The sequence below is a fragment of the Lathyrus oleraceus genome, chromosome 4 (genome assembly GCF_024323335.1).
Source record: "Lathyrus oleraceus cultivar Zhongwan6 chromosome 4, CAAS_Psat_ZW6_1.0, whole genome shotgun sequence".
NCBI lineage: Eukaryota > Viridiplantae > Streptophyta > Magnoliopsida > Fabales > Fabaceae > Lathyrus > Lathyrus oleraceus.
In genome coordinates this window covers 20,070,604-20,091,024 of record NC_066582.1, presented here as the reverse complement: position 1 = coordinate 20,091,024, position 20,421 = coordinate 20,070,604, and the positions used below count along the sequence as shown (strand labels likewise).

The following is a 20,421-nucleotide window of genomic DNA, read 5'->3' as shown; positions in this document are numbered from 1 at the left end:
GAAAATAAACTCCTAATAGATGTATAATTATTTTTACTGTTTTTTTTCTATAAATATTTTTATGAATTACTATTCTAATATTAATAATAATAATTGAAAAAAACATATACAAGTTGGAAGGGGTGTAAAAGAGATTATGGGAGATATTTAGTAATGAATGAGAGTCAATACAATTTACCTCTATTCCTATTAACAAAACGTGAAAATAAAATAAATATTTCTTTGACACAAAAGACTACAAATTTTAAAATATACTAAATAATTTAAATATTTAATTTTTATAAACACTTTTCAATAGTCAATAATTAGGATTTCAAACCTATTAGCATTTCTAAATCTCAAAGTCCATAAAAAACATAAATAATAGTATGAAAAAAACACAAAAATAAATCCAGGAAGGCAAATTGGAGTCTACCCCATCCATATCCCTCTCTTTAAAATTAACCATACAATTAGATAAGGATATTTATCATGACTTTTATATAAGAAAATAAATTAAGTAAGTTAGGCATGTACTATAACAACGAGAATAATAAAAAAAATTGAAATAATGCATGCATCACAATACAGCTCTTTCGGTCAAGATTTCAACCAAAACAAATTCTCATTCTAATTGTGACAAGTGGCAAATAAGTAAGAGAAAAATAATATAAAATAAGACATAATAAAACACCATAGATTTTCATCTCTCTCTTAACAACAAAAAAACAGATCTTCTTTCCCTTAATTCCATCATCATACACAAACCCACCACATCATATTTAATAATAACAACCATAGTCAAGCGATCATTATGCAAAATAAGTAAGGGGTTGAGTTCGGACCTTGACCGGAAACGCCGTTAGCGGTGGTGCAGTGGCGTTCAGGATGAACAGCGATGAGAAGATCGATTGAGAGAGGCAGCGCGCGACTGGTGCACAGAGGAGGATGTCGTGATTGGTCGCGTAGGTTTTTGAAGTATCGTCTTCTCTTCTTCCGATCGTTGTGGATGCTGTTGCGGTGTTTTAATTTTTCTCTTACAGTAATTTTCCTTGGTTTCCAATTGTGTCCCCCTTTTCTTCTTACTATTCTATCTTTTTATAATAAAAAACAATTTTAGGAATTGATTTTGATTGTTGTTAAATTTGGGAAGAATGGATTGTCTACTGTGATTTGAATTTCGTATCATATTTGAAATTGATTAATTGATTTTGGAGTTAATAAAAATCTGATAGAGATATGTTTATGATTGAATCGGTAGAAACTGTGACTTTAACTTTCGGAAACTCTGATTTTTTCTTTTGTAATTTGGACATTGGGGATACGGCATTGATGATGATGAACCAAAATGCTCTTTCTGTTTCTCTTTCTTTTCTTATTTGAATTTAATGGAATTGAATAATAATAATAGTGCCATAAAAATAGCATTAATAAACCTATAATATCTACCTAGTAATAACAATTTTAATATACTAAAGGTATTAACGTAACATAAAAACGAAATTAATAGTAACAAGAATATTAATCATAGTGTTAATGAAAATAATAGTGTCTAATAGAGGTTTAATTATAAAAAAATGCCAAAATAAAAGTAGAAAGAAAAAAAAATGATTTTAAAAATAAGAGCACAAAAGTACTAAATTTAAAGATGGTGAGATTTGAACTTGCGTGCTTGCCCTTAAGTTCCTTACACTCTTCTTTTAATCATTTTTTTTATTTCGGATAAAAATAAAAAAATTAATTATTATTTAAAATTTTGTTAATAAATGATGCCAAAAATATGAAAAAAGTTGGAATCGAACCCATGTCCTTGTGCTTACATGCCTTTCACATGCTCTCTTTCCAATTGTGCCATTTCATTTATTCAACATAAAGTGGCACTAGAAAGCATATGAAGTGTGGGCAAAATTTGGGGTACGACAGCTGCCCCTATTTAATTAGCTTCAAACTGAGAGGATGATGACGTTGAGCCTTCATCATCTCATGATGGAAGATGATTAAATATAAAGAGGAACCCTAATTTTGACCGCGGGGTTAATAGACTCCGGAGCCGAGCAATGATTGACCAATCGCTGGTGCTCTGTTGGTATCCCACTTTGATGTATCCCTAATAATATCTATTTGCATACGGTTCCCATAATCACAGAAACCAGACAAGACTCGGACGATCCTCTGGTCACTGTTTGATAACCCTGGTAGAACCCCTGATGAAACTCGTAATAAAATCCCTGGCATAACTCTTGGTGATACCTCTTATACAACTTCTGATGGAACCCCTGATGATAAAACCCTAATGAACCCTCGACAGATAATCTCTGATGAAAACCCCTTGGTAAAAATCCTTGACAAACCCCTTGGTAGAATCCTTGATAAACCCCTTGATAGCATCCATTGACATAATCTCTTGATATAACCCTTTATATTGATGAAAACCCTAGCGTGTTGGAACATATCCCACAGGTGAGTTGGGGAAGGTGAGAGGTGAAGACCTGCTCACTGGTTGATAACGATCATTCAGGATGACCGGCTACTTGATAGATTCCTTTTAAAGATTCTTAGCGAGCGAGCTTGCTGAATAAGTCCTTTAATGAAAAGGTGCTTAAGGGAGTGTTACTTACTAGGGAAGGCCCATAAGCATTTATGCTTGGGGAAATGTATTGGTATAGCTAGGGATTGAATCTCTAAAAGTGGTCGCAAATCTTATGGCATGTATTATGGATGCATGTTTATGTGTATGTGTATTTTGAATTGATGTATGTTTGATGTTTGGTGCATGATGCAACCCTTTTTTTTTGCTAATGCTTCTTTTATGATATGTATATGCAATGTATGCTTTTGTGGGAATCAGTGTTTTCTTGATGTTTTGACCCTCCGACCCCTTGAGATTTTGCTATGGCCATGGAACTGACCGTGATGTTCTTGATATCCACGAATATGCAATGTGCCCTTCTTCTTGTATAAGGAGAAACTTTTATATTCGTGTGACTGTTAGTTTATGAACCCTGTATTTTTCCTGAGAAGCGATGTTATAAGAATATGATCCCTTTAACACTTTCAAAATCGAAGTAAAATATGTTTTCTCTTGCAAGCCTTTTTTAGTATGCCCAACATTTCAATGCATTATTCACAAATAGTTGACATTTTGTAATCAAGCGGAAAAATTGAAAAGTAAAGGAAGAGGTTTGGAAAACAAAATTTATTAATTGAGATTTTGCCCGTAAATAGGCAATATTACATAAGGAGGTAATTCCCGTAAGGAGAGATTACCGAAAGTCTACAAAGACATAAAAATGGCAACAAAAAACAGATTTATTCATGTCCCTATTGAATTTAACACGTGTTATTATCCCTACATCTTCGAGGTTACAATACTTTGCTTCCGACGGTGATGATTGAATTGATTACTCCCATCTGAATTCTTGTCGTAGGATGAAATAAATGATGTGGTCACATGCCTTTTGGATATCCCTAATTTTTGCCTGGACCGCTCTTTTCGAGTCTTAGTCCACCGAGATGATACACCCTATTTTTCTTAAGCCGCCCTTTTGGGTTTTCGACTTATCGGGTTTTATTATTATACAAGTCCCTAATTTTTTGCCTGGATTGCTCTTTCAAGTTTTCAATCCACCGGGACGCCCTAATTTTTGCCTAAGTCGCCCTTTAGGGTTTTCAACTTAGCGGGCTTTTTATCCTCTTTTTCTAGGCATAGTATTTCTTAACTGCATCTGAGTTTATGGCTCGTGGTAACTCAGCTCCATCCATAGTCATGAGAATCAGAGCTCCTCCAGAGAAGGCCTTCTTCACGACATATGGTCCCTCGTAGTTTGGGGTCCATTTGCCGCGGGGATCTTTATGGATGGGTAGGACTTTCCTAAGAACTAGATCACCTTCTTCAAAGTGTCGAGGACGAACTTTCTTGTCGAATGCTTTCTTAAGCCTTTGTTGATACAGTTGCCCGTGACATATTGCAGCCATGCGCTTCTCTTCTATGAGATTTAGTTGGTCGAACCTGGTTTGCACCCATTCTGCTTCATCTAGCTGGGTCTCCATCAGGATTCTTAATGAAGGGATTTCAACTTCAACAGGGAGTACAGCTTCGGTACCATATACTAAAGAGAAGGGAGTTGCCCCTGTTGAGGTGCGGATGGAAGTTCTGTAGCCGTGTAGTGCAAAAGGAAGCATCTCATGCCAGTCTTTGTAGGTCTTCACCATTTTCTGGATAATCTTTTTGATATTCTTGTTGGCCGCTTCTACTGTGCCGTTCATCTTTGGTCGATAGGGTGATGAATTATGGTGTTCAATTTTGAAGCTCTCGCATAACTCATCCATCACTTTATTATTTAGGTTCAAACCATTATCTGTGATAATTTTGTTAGGAACCCCGTACCGACATATGATTTCCTTCTTGATGAATCGTGCAATCACTTGTCTTGTCACGTTGGTGTAAGAAGTAGCTTCCACCCATTTGGTGAAGTAGTCGATAGCAACCAGAATGAATCGGTGTCCATTTGCAGCTTTGGGCTCAATCATCCCGATTATGTCTATACCCCACATGGAAAACGGCCATGGAGCGGTCAAGACATTTAAGGGAGTAGGTGGCACATTTACCTTATCTGCATAGATCTGGCACTTGTGACACTTCTTGACGTACTTGTAACAGTCGCTCTCCATAGTCAACCAGTAATATCCTGCCCGGAGAATTTTCTTAGCCATGGCATGCCCATTGGCATGAGTTCCAAAGGATCCTTCATGAATTTCTTTGATAAGCACGTCCTTCTCATACTCGTCCAAGCATCTGAGCAAGATCATGTCATGATTCCTCTTATAAAGCACCTCCCCATTAAGGAGGAATTGGGAAGCCAATCTTCTAAGTGTCTTCTTATCACCGCTGGAGGCGTTCGTGGGATATTCTTGTTTCTGAAGGAAATTTTTGATGTCATGAAACCATGGTTTATTATCTCCTTCTGCCTCTACGGCTACGCAATAGGCAGGCTCATCCAACCGATGAATTCTTATAGCTGGCGCCTCGTTATACCACTTGACCTTGAACATGGACGATAATGTGGCCAAGGCATCCGCTAGTTGATTCTCTTCTCGAGGAATATAATTGAAGGTAATTTCATCAAAGTAAGTAATCATCTTCCGGACGTGGTCTCGGTACTGGATTAACTTAGCATTATGAGTCCCCCATTCTCCCTTGATTTGATTGATAACAAGAGTTGAATCTCCATATACCTCTAGAATCTTGATTCTTAAGTCAATGGCTTCGTTAATCCCTAGGATGCACGCCTCATACTCTGCCATGTTGTTCGTACAGGTAAAACATAACCTAGCAGTGAAAGGAATATGGTACCCTGTTGGGGAGGTTATGACAGCTCCGATTCCATGTCCGGTTGCATTTGAAGCACCATCAAATACCAATTTCCATCGTGATCCTGGTTCAGGTCCTTCATCGGGACCTGGGGTCTCGCAATCCTTTATCACCATAATATCTTCGTCAGGAAAGTCAAACTGTATAGGGTGATAATCTTCTGTTGGTTGATGTGCAAGATAATCTGCTAACACACTTCCTTTTATGGCCTTTTGTGTGACATACTGGATGTCATATTCGGTTAGTAACATTTGCCATCGGGCTATTCTCCCGGTTACTGCAGGCTTCTCGAAAATATACTTGATAGGATCCATTCGGGATATCAATAGAGTGGTATGACACACCATATATTGTCTAAGCCGCCGAGCAGCCCACACTAGGGCACAACAAGTCTTCTCTAAGAGTGAATATCGGGATTCACAATTGGTAATTTTCTTACTTAGATAGTAGATTGCGTGCTCCCTTTTTCCAGTCTCATCTTGTTGTCCCAATACGCATCCCATAGAGTTATCAAGTACCGTTAGGTACATTATAAGTGGTCTCCCAGGGATTGGTGGTACCAAGATAGGTGGCTCTTGCAGGTATTCCTTGATTTTGTCGAAGGCTTTTTGACAATCTTCGTTCCACTTGATGGCTTGATTTTTCCTGAGTAACTTGAAGATTGGTTCACATGTAGCTGTAAGATGTGAGATGAACCTAGCAATGTAATTCAATCTCCCTAGGAATCCTCGAACCTCCTTTTCCGTCCTTGGGGATGGCATCTCTTGGATAGCTTTCACTTTATCGGGATCGACTTCAATTCCCCTCTGGCTGACTATGAACCCTAGTAACTTTCCTGATCTGACCCCAAAAGTACATTTTGCTGGATTCAGACGTAACTTGAACTTTCTTAGACGATCAAAAAGTTTTTGTAGGTTGACTATGTGATCCTCTTCAGTCTGTGATTTGGCAATCATATCGTCAACGTAGACTTCTATTTCTTTATGGATCATATCATGGAATAGGGTTACCATGGCCCGTTGGTATGTTGCCCCAGCATTTTTCAATCCGAAAGGCATTACCTTATAACAGAAGGTGCCCCAAGGAGTGATAAACGTGGTTTTCTCCATGTCTGCAGGATCCATTTTTATCTGGTTATAACCCGAGAATCCATCCATGAAAGAGAAGAGTGAGAACTGAGCGGTGTTATCTACAAGTACGTCGATGTGCGGTAGTGGAAAATTGTCCTTAGGACTCGCTCTATTCAAATCCCGATAATCTACACACATTCTAACCTTGCCGTCTTTCTTTGGAACAGGAACTATGTTAGCCATCCATTCTGGATATTTTGCAACAGCTAGGAACCCAGCATCGAGTTGTTTTCTGACCTCTTCCCTGATTTTTAGAGACATGTCTGGTCTGGTTCTTCTCAATTTTTGCTTAACTGGCAGGCATTCTGGTTTGAGTGGTAATTTGTGTACGACTATGTCCGTGTCTAATCCCGGCATATCCTGGTATGACCAGGCAAACACATCTGAGTATTCATGTAAGAGATCGATCAACCTTTTCTTGACTTCATCTTTCAAGGAAGCGCCGACCTTAACTTCTTTCTTGTTTTCTTCAGTCCCCAGATTGATCACATCCACTGGTTCCTGATGACATTGAATTTCTTTGTCCTCCTGCTTCAGCAATCTTGCTAACTCTTCTGGTAGTTCACAATCGTCCTCATCACCTTCTTCCGCTTGGTTAATTGGGAATTCGAAGTCATAAGGGATTATAGTAGTGTCATTTTCAATAGGTTCATTCATTAATCTGCATGAGGAAGATTTTTTTATATATATATTATTGTCTTTTAGATGATTTGATAGCAATGAAAGAATATTGGAAGGGTATTGCCATTTTTTTTGAAAAGAAGATTTAAAACGAAAGAAAATGATCTTGATTGAAAACAAAAATGCAATTTTATTCATAAATAAGTAATTGAAACGAAGGGGGGCCCTACAAAGCTTGTCCATTTGCCTCGGGCGTAGCAAAAGACTTATTATATTTTTTTGAAAACAGTAAATTACTTCAAATTGGAAATCATCTTCGGGATCTCGATGGCCTTCCAATTGTTGAGAGGTATATTTGATGAACAGTGGCACACCAAGCTAGGCATCCCTTTTTCTTCTTCTTCAATCATAGTCACTTGATCTTCATCCCTATATCCTGCACTGTGGAAGGTTTCTTGAAGTGTATAAAGCTTCTTCTGGCTTGTTTTCTGAATTATTTCATTAGCTGGTTTGTAACCCAGCCCGAGTCGATCCTTTTTCTCTGGTATCTCCAACAACTTGCCCTAGCCCTGGGTATATCTACCCTTGATCAATTTGGACATCTTCTCCCATGGGGATATTGATTTTTCCTTTCTTCGACTGACTGCTGCAATTTCCAAGGATTGAAAGGGTATTTCCAATGTTTCTCCCTCCGCTTCTATGTAGCTGAAGGATACAAGGTGGCTAACGAACATGTCCTCCTCCCCTTCGACGATTATTAGCTTGTCGTCGATTACGAATTTCAACCTCTGGTGTAGGGTCGAAGTTACAGCTCCTGCAGCATGGATCCAGGGTCGACCTATGAGACAACTATATGATGGATTGATGTCCATCACTTGAAAAGTGACCATAAAGGTATGAGGTCCCACAGTTATTGGTAAGTCGACTTCCCCAATTACCATCCTCTTCGAACCATCAAAAGCCTTGACCACCAAAGTACTAGCTTTCATGGAAGTTCTTACATTGTTTAGTTTTCCCAGAGTATTTTTAGGCATGACATTTAGAGACGATCCGGTGTCCACCAATACCTTTGATATGAGACTATCCTGGCATTTGACAGATATGTGTAAAGCTTTGTTATGAGCATGTCCCTCTGGTGGTAATTCATCGTTACTAAATCCCAAACAACTGCTAGCGGTGATATTGGCCACCACATCATCGAATTGATTTACTGTTATGTCTTGGGTAACATGGGCTTCATTTAACATTTTCAACAAGGATTCTCTATGGGCTTCAGAGCTCAACAATAAAGATAGTATGGATATTTTGGATGGTGTTTGGCTTAATTGGTCTACAACCTTGTAGTCGCTCTTTTTGATCAACCTTAAGAATTCCTCGGCTTCTCCTTGAGGTACGGTCTTCCTGGAAGATTCAACTTCCTTTTCTTTTGAACTTTCTGGTGTCTTTTCTTTCATTTGTGGCTCAGGAGAAAACACTCTACCACTCCGGGTCATGCCCCCAATTCCAGCAATATTAGTGATTACTGGTTCTAGCACTATAGGTTTGCCTCCTACATATGCCGTAGAGTCGTAATTCCAAGGTACATAATTAGTGCTTTCAAACGGGAACGGTGCAGGGACATGAAAGACAATAGGGTCCTCTGACTTCACTGGTATTTGAAATGGAACTTGAGATGGGATTGGAACCGGTATACATACTGATATATGGGACGACGCTTGAAATGGTATTTGAAATGGTGTTGGGGTTTCTACTTGCTGGTAGGGGATCTCAAAAGGTGTGTGTCCTTGAGATTCTATGAATGAGACCTCTTCTAGCTTTCTGGTATAGCCGATTTGAACCAAACCATCACTCATCATTCGTTGGAGACACTCTTTCATCCTCCCGCAAGTGTCTGGATTGACGAGGCAGATTTTACAGTTAGCATGTAACTCTTCGAATGCCTTGTATCCGATCAATTTTTCATGTGTCTTTGATGTGGGAGTTTTCACATGATCTACCATTTGGGTCGGAACGGTGTTGTCTAGTTCTTCTACCGCATTGATAGTTGGATCATTGTGTCCTGGCATTGGATTTCCCTTCACATTTGGACCCTCTGGAGTGAAAGAGATGATCTTGCGCTCTAATAAGTCTTGTACCTTAAACTTAAGTGCCAAGCACTTCTCAGTAGTATGCCCTGGAGATCCGGCATGAAAGTCACACCTGGCATTAGCATCATAACCACGTGGAAGCGGATTTGGCGGAGGTGCTAGAGGTTTAATCTCTACCAATCCCTTTTGAATTAAATATGGTAAGACCTGAGTATAGGTTGTAGGTATGCGATCGAATTCCTTCCACGGCCTTTGTTGATCCCTCCGTGCATACCCATTTTGTTGATTTTGTTGAGGCGGTGTTCTTGCCTGTTGTGTTTGAGGCCTAGAGTATGCCTGTTGTGGACATTGATTGGGGCCTACTGCCGCAACGTAAGGATTGTAAGACGCCTGAGAATTCCCTTCAATTGTGACAGCGTTAGTCTCACCTTTCTTTGAATCGTTATTGTTGGAGTACCTTTTATTACTATTTTGATTTGAGGATGGTTTTCCAATTTTACCACTTTTCAAGCCATTCTCAATTCTTTCCCCAATTATCACTAAGTCAGCAAATCCAGTGGATACTGAACCGATCATCTTTTTGTAGTAAGGGCCTTGCAGGGTGCCCATGAACATGTCAACTAACTCGTTCTCCAAAAGTGGAGGTTGTACGCGGGAGGCTAGTTCTCTCCACCGTTGGGCATACTCTTTGAAGGATTCACTGCCCTTTTGGGAAAGATTCTGAAGTTGCATGCGATTGGGAGCCATGTCCAAATTATATTTGTATTGTCTTAAGAAGGCATTAGCTAGGTCCTCCCACGTCTTGACATGGGTTCTTTCCAGCTGCATGTACCAGTCTAGGGATGCCCCGCTTAGACTGTCTTGGAAGCTATGCATCATTAGTTTCTCATTTGCCGCGTAGGCAGCCATCTTTCTGACGAACATCCTGAGATGGTTCTTTGGGCAACTGACTCCCTTGTACTTCTCAAAGTCAGGAGTTTTGAACTTTGGAGGTATGGTGACGTCTGGCACCAGGCACATTCCCATAGCGTCAACTCCAAAGATATTGAAGCCCTCAATCACTTTCAATCTCTCTTCTAGGACTTTATATCTGTCTTCGGTTCTCGTTTCTCCAATAGTGGCATCCAAGTGAGTAACTGGTTTGTTTCCTTGGAGCATTCCCTTAGGATCTTCCTCCTCATATTGTTGACTTAGGTCCACATAGTTGTCTTGTGGAACAGGTATTTGTACGGAACGAGGTTCCCCATTGTGAGCAAGAGTTGGGGTAGACCCCTCAGGATGAACAGCACCATCCTTGGCTTCACCCCCTTGGATGTCGGAAGTAAACCCTTGTAGAGGGTTACCGTCCCAGAGTGGTGGTATGGGTGTGGAAGTAGTCTTCCTTTTCTCAGTCTCAACTTCCCTGGCCAACATGTTAGTAATGGCCCTAGTGAGTTGATCCATCTTGTCCTTCATTTCCTCCACGTTTCCTTTGACTGAGTCCATGTCTACCCTGAGTGCTACCTGGTTTTGTTCAAGTTGCTCCATGACCTTCTTACGTTGAGCTCGAGTTTGGAGAGTCAGGTTGTCACGTTCGAAGGTACTGGGAAAGTATGAGGAAAAATGATTTCGTTTTCTTTTCCATGCATATGAAATGAGATGTGCATGAATGAATGATGATGTATGCAGAAAAATATATATTTTTATTCCTTTGGGGGACACTCAAAATCCATTGTCGCACATTTAGGAATATGAACATGATCGTAAATATTATAGAAATAACTTTATTTATAAATCCAAAGCAAAGGTTCGTACAGGGGCGATGCCCTAATTATAACAACACGTCCAACAATAATAATAAAAACGGAAAGGATAAATTCTTAACGAAAAATTGAAACTAAAGTGGTGTGTTCATGGCCTTCTTTAAGTGGGCCTTAAATTCCTTCAGCAGGACGTCGCATAGCCTGATAAACTCGAGTACTTCTTGGGCAGTGTTGTGGAAGTTTGCCACGCCATCAGCTCTTCTGAACATCCTATGAATATCTCGTACTAAGTTGTTGGCGAACTCAGCCAGATTGGAATGTTCGATCCTCCAGGCTTCAGCTCGGTCACCTTGTTCTTGAACGATGACTTGAGCTGCGGCGGAGAGGTCCCTTAGGTGATGGATTTCTTCCTCTAACTGTGCGACCTGAGTTGTCAAGACTTCGTGGTCTTGATTTTGAAGATGCACTTGTTCTCTTAGGTTCCGGACCTCTTGGTAGATCTTCCTCCACTCAAGTGGTAGCATTTGCTCGGCTTCTATTCTTAGTTGTCGTTGCCTAGCAGCAACAGCTTGAGATTTCCTAAGCGCCTCTTCGAATCCCTGGATTTGATTCATTACAATGTTTTCTCTTTCCTGTTGTTCCCATGTGGCAAGCTCCCATGCCCTCTTCCACCTCTGACCTTCAGCTTGGGCCTCTTTCAACTTACCATTGAGATTTTCAAAATTAACTCCGGCACTAAATAAACCCCCTAAGGTCTTTTGTCTTTTACTTCTTTCAGTCCGGAGTTCCTCCATATTTTCAAGGAGTTGTCTGTCCTTCTGCTCCAGGTCATAGCTTATCTGGTTCTTCTCATAGTTTACGTCATAAAGACTATGTTCTAGGCTTTCCTTATCTTGTTCTAGCCTAGCAATAGTGTCTTTGAGATGGTCGACCTCCTCAGTGGACATTGTAACAGGGTTAGGTATGTCTGGAACATAAGTTTGGTCAATCACGAAAGGTAACTTAATTAGACGGACCCTTTCCTTAATCTAAGGGGTGTAAGACTCTCCGAATGAAGTATCCTTTCTCTTTGGCTTGTTATCCTTGACATGCACTTTTTCCCACGCCCGAGTAACCTTCCTAAGTTGTTCTCTATATGAAGCTTCTCCACCATGTAAGATAAACTCCTCTATCTCATCTTCTTTAGGCCTCTCCCATATGGGGTGACCCAACTGTCTTAGAGCCAGTACTGGATTGTAGTTAATGCACCCTTTGGAACCAATGAGGGGTACATTGGGAAAACTCCCACAACTGATGATTATGTCTCTGGTATCTGTCTCCTTCGGATACCAGAGGATCGATCCTTCATTTAGGGATGCCAGCTTTTGAGCCAAAGCGTGATTACCCTTGGTCTCTATTAGATGGATGTCCCTATAAAGATGTGAGGCAAACCATTGGTACAACAATGGAATGCAACAGCGCAGGGATCCCTTCTCCTTACTATGGCAAATGTTCATGGTATAGTAGACGTCAGCTAGTAGAGCAGGCACTGGATCCACCTCGAGATTTTTCACAGCCCAAAAGATACTAATGGCCGAGACATCCACGAAGTCACCCACATTAGGAAAGAGGACTATCCCAAACATTATTAAAGCCATAACGTCAATATATGAACCCCACCTTTCTGTCCCAGCCATTCTTCGGGCTACCCCTTCCAAGTAACTCCTCCTAAGACCTTGGACATCCTTATCTTCCTTATAATGTGACAGAAGGTCCTCAGGGGATATCCCTAAAGTCAAAGCCAAATCTTTGGGATTTATCTTCTGCCTCATTCCCATGTATGGTCCCTTTCTGTTTTTGGGGACGTTTACATATAATTTAAACTCTTCTAGCGTGGGGGCTAGGAGAAAGTCTTGAAAGAGGAAACACCGCAAGGGCGGATCATAGAACTGAGCTAAGGCAGTAACTGCCTCTGCCTTCACAGGGACTCTTAAGAGATCAAGAATCCCCCCATATTTGAGCGTAAACTTCCTCTGGATGGAGTTGGGCATCAACCCCTGAAGGATCCTTAAACTTTGGAGGTCTGGTATGGTTGCCTTGATGCGGAGAGTTGTTCTTTTATTCATTTCCATTGAGTACCTACAACGAATTTTGAAATTCCCCAAAGGATGGTAAATGTATGTAAGAGCTTTATTTTTGATGCTAATGACATGATGATATGAATGTATCTTATCTTTACATATTTTTGGTTAGGATGGTCGTGTAAGTATGCCCTATATTGGGTAGGCTACTTAAGATTAGGTTGGATATAAGGTTAGACTACCCAATCCCCTCACTTGTAGGATATAAAGCTTTTGGTAAAATAATAGTCATAGAGTCATGGACTATACCCTTGTTTTACCATGAGAAGGAGCAAGCCTTCCTATGGTAATCCTTCGGGATAAGCCTCGTCTAGGCGGGACCTTAGTAACGACCTTTGCAGGTTGATAACGTAAGGTCACCCTAAATTGCGAGGGTTCTATACTAGGTCCCCAGAGTCATGGATCGAACCCAAAGCTCTATCATGAAGAAGTGCTGGCCTTCTCATGACAAACCTCTTGAATTGATCTATTCTGGGCGGAATCGTCATCAAAGACCCTACGGGATGAAAACCCCGGTGGCCGAGACAGGACGACCCCTTACTTAAGCTTAACTTTTTTCTCGAGCTTGGGTTTTAGCTCCTCACATAATATCGATTCCCACCAATGATATGATAATTTAATAAGATAAGAGAATAATATAGAGCATAAAAAGAAAAATAAATAAATGAAAAGCAGTAAATAAATAAATAAACAAATAGAAGCAAACAAGGAAGCACACAAAATCCTAAAATCGGAGGTTAGGATGGACTCTCTTTAGGGAAAGTATTAGAACTCCCCAGCAGAGTCGCCAGCTGTCGCGGCTGGAAAAATGACAGAGTCGCCACCATCCTTTATTCATTCCTAAGGAATAGGGAAATAATGATAAAACCTAATGACTAAGGGTGAGAGACTAGGTTCGAGAGTCAGTTAAGTAAGGGGAAGGTGTTAGGCACCCCTTACCTCCATTGTACTCAATGGAATCCTCCTACAATTCTAGGGCTAGTGTGTGTTTCTAAAGTGTTTGCTTTGATATTTACTAATTATTAATTAATTATTTATTTACAGAAGGTGTTACTTTTAAATGGACGAGAGACCCAAAAATGTTTTTCATAATTGTACTCGCTAGAGTTTACAACTCTATGCCTACGTACCTTCGCATTAGGCGAGGGATCAGAGTACCGTAGTTCTTCTAGAAAATAATTGTTTGTTTTGTCGTTTTTATCCCTTGAAAAACTCTCACGCATCGGGGGCGGAGAAATGATTGATTTTTAAAATGCCTCAATACCTTAGGGTAGAGGACTTATAATTTGAAGTGTGTTGAGATCAATTTTATCCCAATTATTTGATTCAAAAATATAACATCTAGTTTATTTAAGAAAATAAATAACGTATCCCTTAGATAATATATTTCGTACCCCAATTTTTATCCCTTTAAAATCCTTAGAATTTGTCATAGAATTTTATCCCATATTATCCCAAAGTTATCCCATGATTATCCCATAAAATATCCCTAATTTTTTTTCCCCATATTTATCCCATTTATTTTGATTGCAACAATATAATGATTAGTTTGATTTAGAAAATAAACTCCTAATAGATGTATAATTATTTTACTGTTTTTTTTCTATAAATGTTTTTATGAATTACTATTCTAATATTAATAATAATAATTGAAAAAAACATATACAAGTTGGAAGGGGTGTAAAAGAGATTATGGGAGATATTTAGTAATGAATGAGAGTCAATACAATTTACCTCTATTCCTATTAACAAAACGTGAAAATAAAATAAATATTTCTTTGACACAAAAGACTACAAATTTTAAAATATACTAAATAATTTAAATATTTAATTTTTATAAACACTTTTCAATACTCCGAAACCTAGAGTTAGAGTCAATAATTAGGATTTCAAACCTATTAGCATTTCTAAATCTCAAAGTCCATAAAAAACATAAATAATAGTATGAAAAAAACACAAAAATAAATCCAGGAAGGCAAATTGGAGTCTACCCCATCCATATCCCTCTCTTTAAAATTAACCATACAATTAGATAAGGATATTTATCATGACTTTTATATAAGAAAATAAATTAAGTAAGTTAGGCATGTACTATAACAACGAGAATAATAAAAAAATTGAAATAATGCATGCATCACAATACAGCTCTTTCGGTCAAGATTTCAACCAAAACAAATTCTCATTCTAATTGTGACAAGTGGCAAATAAGTAAGAGAAAAATAATATAAAATAAGACATAATAAAACACCATAGATTTTCATCTCTCTCTTAACAACAAAAAAACAGATCTTCTTTCCCTTAATTCCATCATCATACACAAACCCACCACATCATATTTAATAATAACAACCATAGTCAAGCGATCATTATGCAAAATAAGTAAGGGGTTGAGTTCGGACCTTGACCGGAAACGCCGTTAGCGGTGGTGCAGTGGCGTTCAGGATGAACAGCGATGAGAAGATCGATTGAGAGAGGCAGCGCGCGACTGGTGCACAGAGGAGGATGTCGTGATTGGTCGCGTAGGTTTTTGAAGTATCGTCTTCTCTTCTTCCGATCGTTGTGGATGCTGTTGCGGTGTTTTAATTTTTCTCTTACAGTAATTTTCCTTGGTTTCCAATTGTGTCCCCCTTTTCTTCTTACTATTCTATCTTTTTATAATAAAAAACAATTTTAGGAATTGATTTTGATTGTTGTTAAATTTGGGAAGAATGGATTGTCTACTGTGATTTGAATTTCGTATCATATTTGAAATTGATTAATTGATTTTGGAGTTAATAAAAATCTGATAGAGATATGTTTATGATTGAATCGGTAGAAACTGTGACTTTAACTTTCGGAAACTCTGATTTTTTCTTTTGTAATTTGGACATTGGGGATACGGCATTGATGATGATGAACCAAAATGCTCTTTCTGTTTCTCTTTCTTTTCTTATTTGAATTTAATGGAATTGAATAATAATAATAGTGCCATAAAAATAGCATTAATAAACCTATAATATCTACCTAGTAATAACAATTTTAATATACTAAAGGTATTAACGTAACATAAAAACGAAATTAATAGTAACAAGAATATTAATCATAGTGTTAATGAAAATAATAGTGTCTAATAGAGGTTTAATTATAAAAAAATGCCAAAATAAAAGTAGAAAGAAAAAAAAATGATTTTAAAAATAAGAGCACAAAAGTACTAAATTTAAAGATGGTGAGATTTGAACTTGCGTGCTTGCCCTTAAGTTCCTTACACTCTTCTTTTAATCATTTTTTTTTATTTCGGATAAAAATAAAAAAATTAATTATTATTTAAAATATTTGTTAATAAATGATGCCAAAAATATGAAAAAAGTTGAAATCGAACCCATGTCCTTGTGCTTACATGCCTTTCACATGCTCTCTTTCCAATTGTGCCATTTCATTTATTCAACATAAAGTGGCACTAGAAAGCATATGAAGTGTGGGCAAAATTTGGGGTACGACAGCTGCCCCTATTTAATTAGCTTCAAACTGAGAGGATGATGACGTTGAGCCTTCATCATCTCATGATGGAAGATGATTAAATATAAAGAGGAACCCTAATTTTGACCGCGGGGTTAATAGACTCCGGAGCCGAGCAATGATTGACCAATCGCTGGTGCTCTGTTGGTATCCCACTTTGATGTATCCCTAATAATATCTATTTGCATACGGTTCCCATAATCACAGAAACCAGACAAGACTCGGACGATCCTCTGGTCACTGTTTGATAACCCTGGTAGAACCCCTGATGAAACTCGTAATAAAATCCCTGGCATAACTCTTGGTGATACCTCTTATACAACTTCTGATGGAACCCCTGATGATAAAACCCTAATGAACCCTCGACAGATAATCTCTGATGAAAACCCCTTGGTAAAAATCCTTGACAAACCCCTTGGTAGAATCCTTGATAAACCCCTTGATAGCATCCATTGACATAATCTCTTGATATAACCCTTTATATTGATGAAAACCCTAGCGTGTTGGAACATATCCCACAGGTGAGTTGGGGAAGGTGAGAGGTGAAGACCTGCTCACTGGTTGATAACGATCATTCAGGATGACCGGCTACTTGATAGATTCCTTTTAAAGATTCTTAGCGAGCGAGCTTGCTGAATAAGTCCTTTAATGAAAAGGTGCTTAAGGGAGTGTTACTTACTAGGGAAGGCCCATAAGCATTTATGCTTGGGGAAATGTATTGGTATAGCTAGGGATTGAATCTCTAAAAGTGGTCGCAAATCTTATGGCATGTATTATGGATGCATGTTTATGTGTATGTGTATTTTGAATTGATGTATGTTTGATGTTTGGTGCATGATGCAACCCTTTTTTTTTTGCTAATGCTTCTTTTATGATATGTATATGCAATGTATGCTTTTGTGGGAATCAGTGTTTTCTTGATGTTTTGACCCTCCGACCCCTTGAGATTTTGCTATGGCCATGGAACTGACCGTGATGTTCTTGATATCCACGAATATGCAATGTGCCCTTCTTCTTGTATAAGGAGAAACTTTTATATTCGTGTGACTGTTAGTTTATGAACCCTGTATTTTTCCTGAGAAGCGATGTTATAAGAATATGATCCCTTTAACACTTTCAAAATCGAAGTAAAATATGTTTTCTCTTGCAAGCCTTTTTTAGTATGCCCAACATTTCAATGCATTATTCACAAATAGTTGACATTTTGTAATCAAGCGGAAAAATTGAAAAGTAAAGGAAGAGGTTTGGAAAACAAAATTTATTAATTGAGATTTTGCCCGTAAATAGGCAATATTACATAAGGAGGTAATTCCCGTAAGGAGAGATTACCGAAAGTCTACAAAGACATAAAAATGGCAACAAAAAACAGATTTATTCATGTCCCTATTGAATTTAACACGTGTTATTATCCCTACATCTTCGAGGTTACAATACTTTGCTTCCGACGGTGATGATTGAATTGATTACTCCCATCTGAATTCTTGTCGTAGGATGAAATAAATGATGTGGTCACATGCCTTTTGGATATCCCTAATTTTTGCCTGGACCGCTCTTTTCGAGTCTTAGTCCACCGAGATGATACACCCTATTTTTCTTAAGCCGCCCTTTTGGGTTTTCGACTTATCGGGTTTTATTATTATACAAGTCCCTAATTTTTTGCCTGGATTGCTCTTTCAAGTTTTCAATCCACCGGGACGCCCTAATTTTTGCCTAAGTCGCCCTTTAGGGTTTTCAACTTAGCGGGCTTTTTATCCTCTTTTTCTAGGCATAGTATTTCTTAACTGCATCTGAGTTTATGGCTCGTGGTAACTCAGCTCCATCCATAGTCATGAGAATCAGAGCTCCTCCAGAGAAGGCCTTCTTCACGACATATGGTCCCTCGTAGTTTGGGGTCCATTTGCCGCGGGGATCTTTATGGATGGGTAGGACTTTCCTAAGAACTAGATCACCTTCTTCAAAGTGTCGAGGACGAACTTTCTTGTCGAATGCTTTTTAAGCCTTTGTTGATACAGTTGCCCGTGACATATTGCAGCCATGCGCTTCTCTTCTATGAGATTTAGTTGGTCGAACCTGGTTTGCACCCATTCTGCTTCATCTAGCTGGGTCTCCATCAGGATTCTTAATGAAGGGATTTCAACTTCAACAGGGAGTACAGCTTCGGTACCATATACTAAAGAGAAGGGAGTTGCCCCTGTTGAGGTGCGGATGGAAGTTCTGTAGCCGTGTAGTGCAAAAGGAAGCATCTCATGCCAGTCTTTGTAGGTCTTCACCATTTTCTGGATAATCTTTTTGATATTCTTGTTGGCCGCTTCTACTGTGCCGTTCATCTTTGGTCGATAGGGTGATGAATTATGGTGTTCAATTTTGAAGCTCTCGCATAACTCATCCATCACTTTATTATTTAGGTTCAAACCATTATCTGTGATAATTTTGTTAGGAACCCCGTACCGACATATGATTTCCTTCTTGATGAATCGTGCAATCACTTGTCTTGTCACGTTGGTGTAAGAAGTAGCTTCCACCCATTTGGTGAAGTAGTCGATAGCAACCAGAATGAATCGGTGTCCATTTGCAGCTTTGGGCTCAATCATCCCGATTATGTCTATACCCCACATGGAAAACGGCCATGGAGCGGTCAAGACATTTAAGGGAGTAGGTGGCACATTTACCTTATCTGCATAGATCTGGCACTTGTGACACTTCTTGACGTACTTGTAACAGTCGCTCTCCATAGTCAACCAGTAATATCCTGCCCGGAGAATTTTCTTAGCCATGGCATGCCCATTGGCATGAGTTCCAAAGGATCCTTCATGAATTTCTTTGATAAGCACGTCCTTCTCATACTCGTCCAAGCATCTGAGCAAGATCATGTCATGATTCCTCTTATAAAGCACCTCCCCATTAAGGAGGAATTGGGAAGCCAATCTTCTAAGTGTCTTCTTATCACCGCTGGAGGCGTTCGTGGGATATTCTTGTTTCTGAAGGAAATTTTTGATGTCATGAAACCATGGTTTATTATCTCCTTCTGCCTCTACGGCTACGCAATAGGCAGGCTCATCCAACCGATGAATTCTTATAGCTGGCGCCTCGTTATACCACTTGACCTTGAACATGGACGATAATGTGGCCAAGGCATCCGCTAGTTGATTCTCTTCTCGAGGAATATAATTGAAGGTAATTTCATCAAAGTAAGTAATCATCTTCCGGACGTGGTCTCGGTACTGGATTAACTTAGCATTATGAGTCCCCCATTCTCCCTTGATTTGATTGATAACAAGAGTTGAATCTCCATATACCTCTAGAATCTTGATTCTTAAGTCAATGGCTTCGTTAATCCCTAGGATGCACGCCTCATACTCTGCCATGTTGTTCGTACAGGTAAAACATAACCTAGCAGTGAAAGGAATATGGTACCCTGTTGGGGAGGTTATGACAGCTCCGATTCCATGTCCGGTTGCATTTGAAGCACCATCAAATACCAATTTCCATCGTGATCCTGGTTCAGGTCCTTCATCGGGACCTGGGGTCTCGCAATCCTTTATCACCATAATATCTTCGTCAGGAAAGTCAAACTGTATAGGGTGATAATCTTCTGTTGGTTGATGTGCAAGATAATCTGCTAACACACTTCCTTTTATGGCCTTTTGTGTGACATACTGGATGTCATATTCGGTTAGTAACATTTGCCATCGGGCTATTCTCCCGGTTACTGCAGGCTTCTCGAAAATATACTTGATAGGATCCATTCGGGATATCAATAGAGTGGTATGACACACCATATATTGTCTAAGCCGCCGAGCAGCCCACACTAGGGCACAACAAGTCTTCTCTAAGAGTGAATATCGGGATTCACAATTGGTAAATTTCTTACTTAGA

General features: G+C 39.1%; 3 protein-coding genes across 3 annotated transcripts; all 3 read right to left on the bottom strand.

Moving 5' to 3' along the window:
- Positions 1 to 3,678: 3,678 nt before the first annotated feature.
- On the bottom strand, positions 3,679 to 7,137 carry LOC127135801 (uncharacterized). The gene is made up of 3 exons (XM_051062435.1): positions 6,412 to 7,137; positions 4,813 to 6,288; positions 3,679 to 4,017 (listed from the first exon to the last, which is right to left on the bottom strand). Exons 1-3 carry the CDS (start codon positions 7,135 to 7,137, stop codon positions 3,679 to 3,681), a joined length of 2,541 nt encoding a protein of 846 aa, XP_050918392.1.
- A 527-nt stretch (positions 7,138 to 7,664) lies between these two features.
- Positions 7,665 to 10,673, bottom strand: LOC127135800 (uncharacterized). Its single transcript, XM_051062434.1, has one exon. It carries the CDS (start codon positions 10,671 to 10,673, stop codon positions 7,665 to 7,667), a length of 3,009 nt encoding a protein of 1,002 aa, XP_050918391.1.
- A 1,285-nt stretch (positions 10,674 to 11,958) lies between these two features.
- Positions 11,959 to 13,041, bottom strand: LOC127135799 (uncharacterized). Its single transcript, XM_051062433.1, has one exon. The coding sequence runs from the start codon at positions 13,039 to 13,041 to the stop codon at positions 11,959 to 11,961; it is 1,083 nt and encodes a 360-aa protein (XP_050918390.1).
- Positions 13,042 to 20,421: the final 7,380 nt, after the last annotated feature.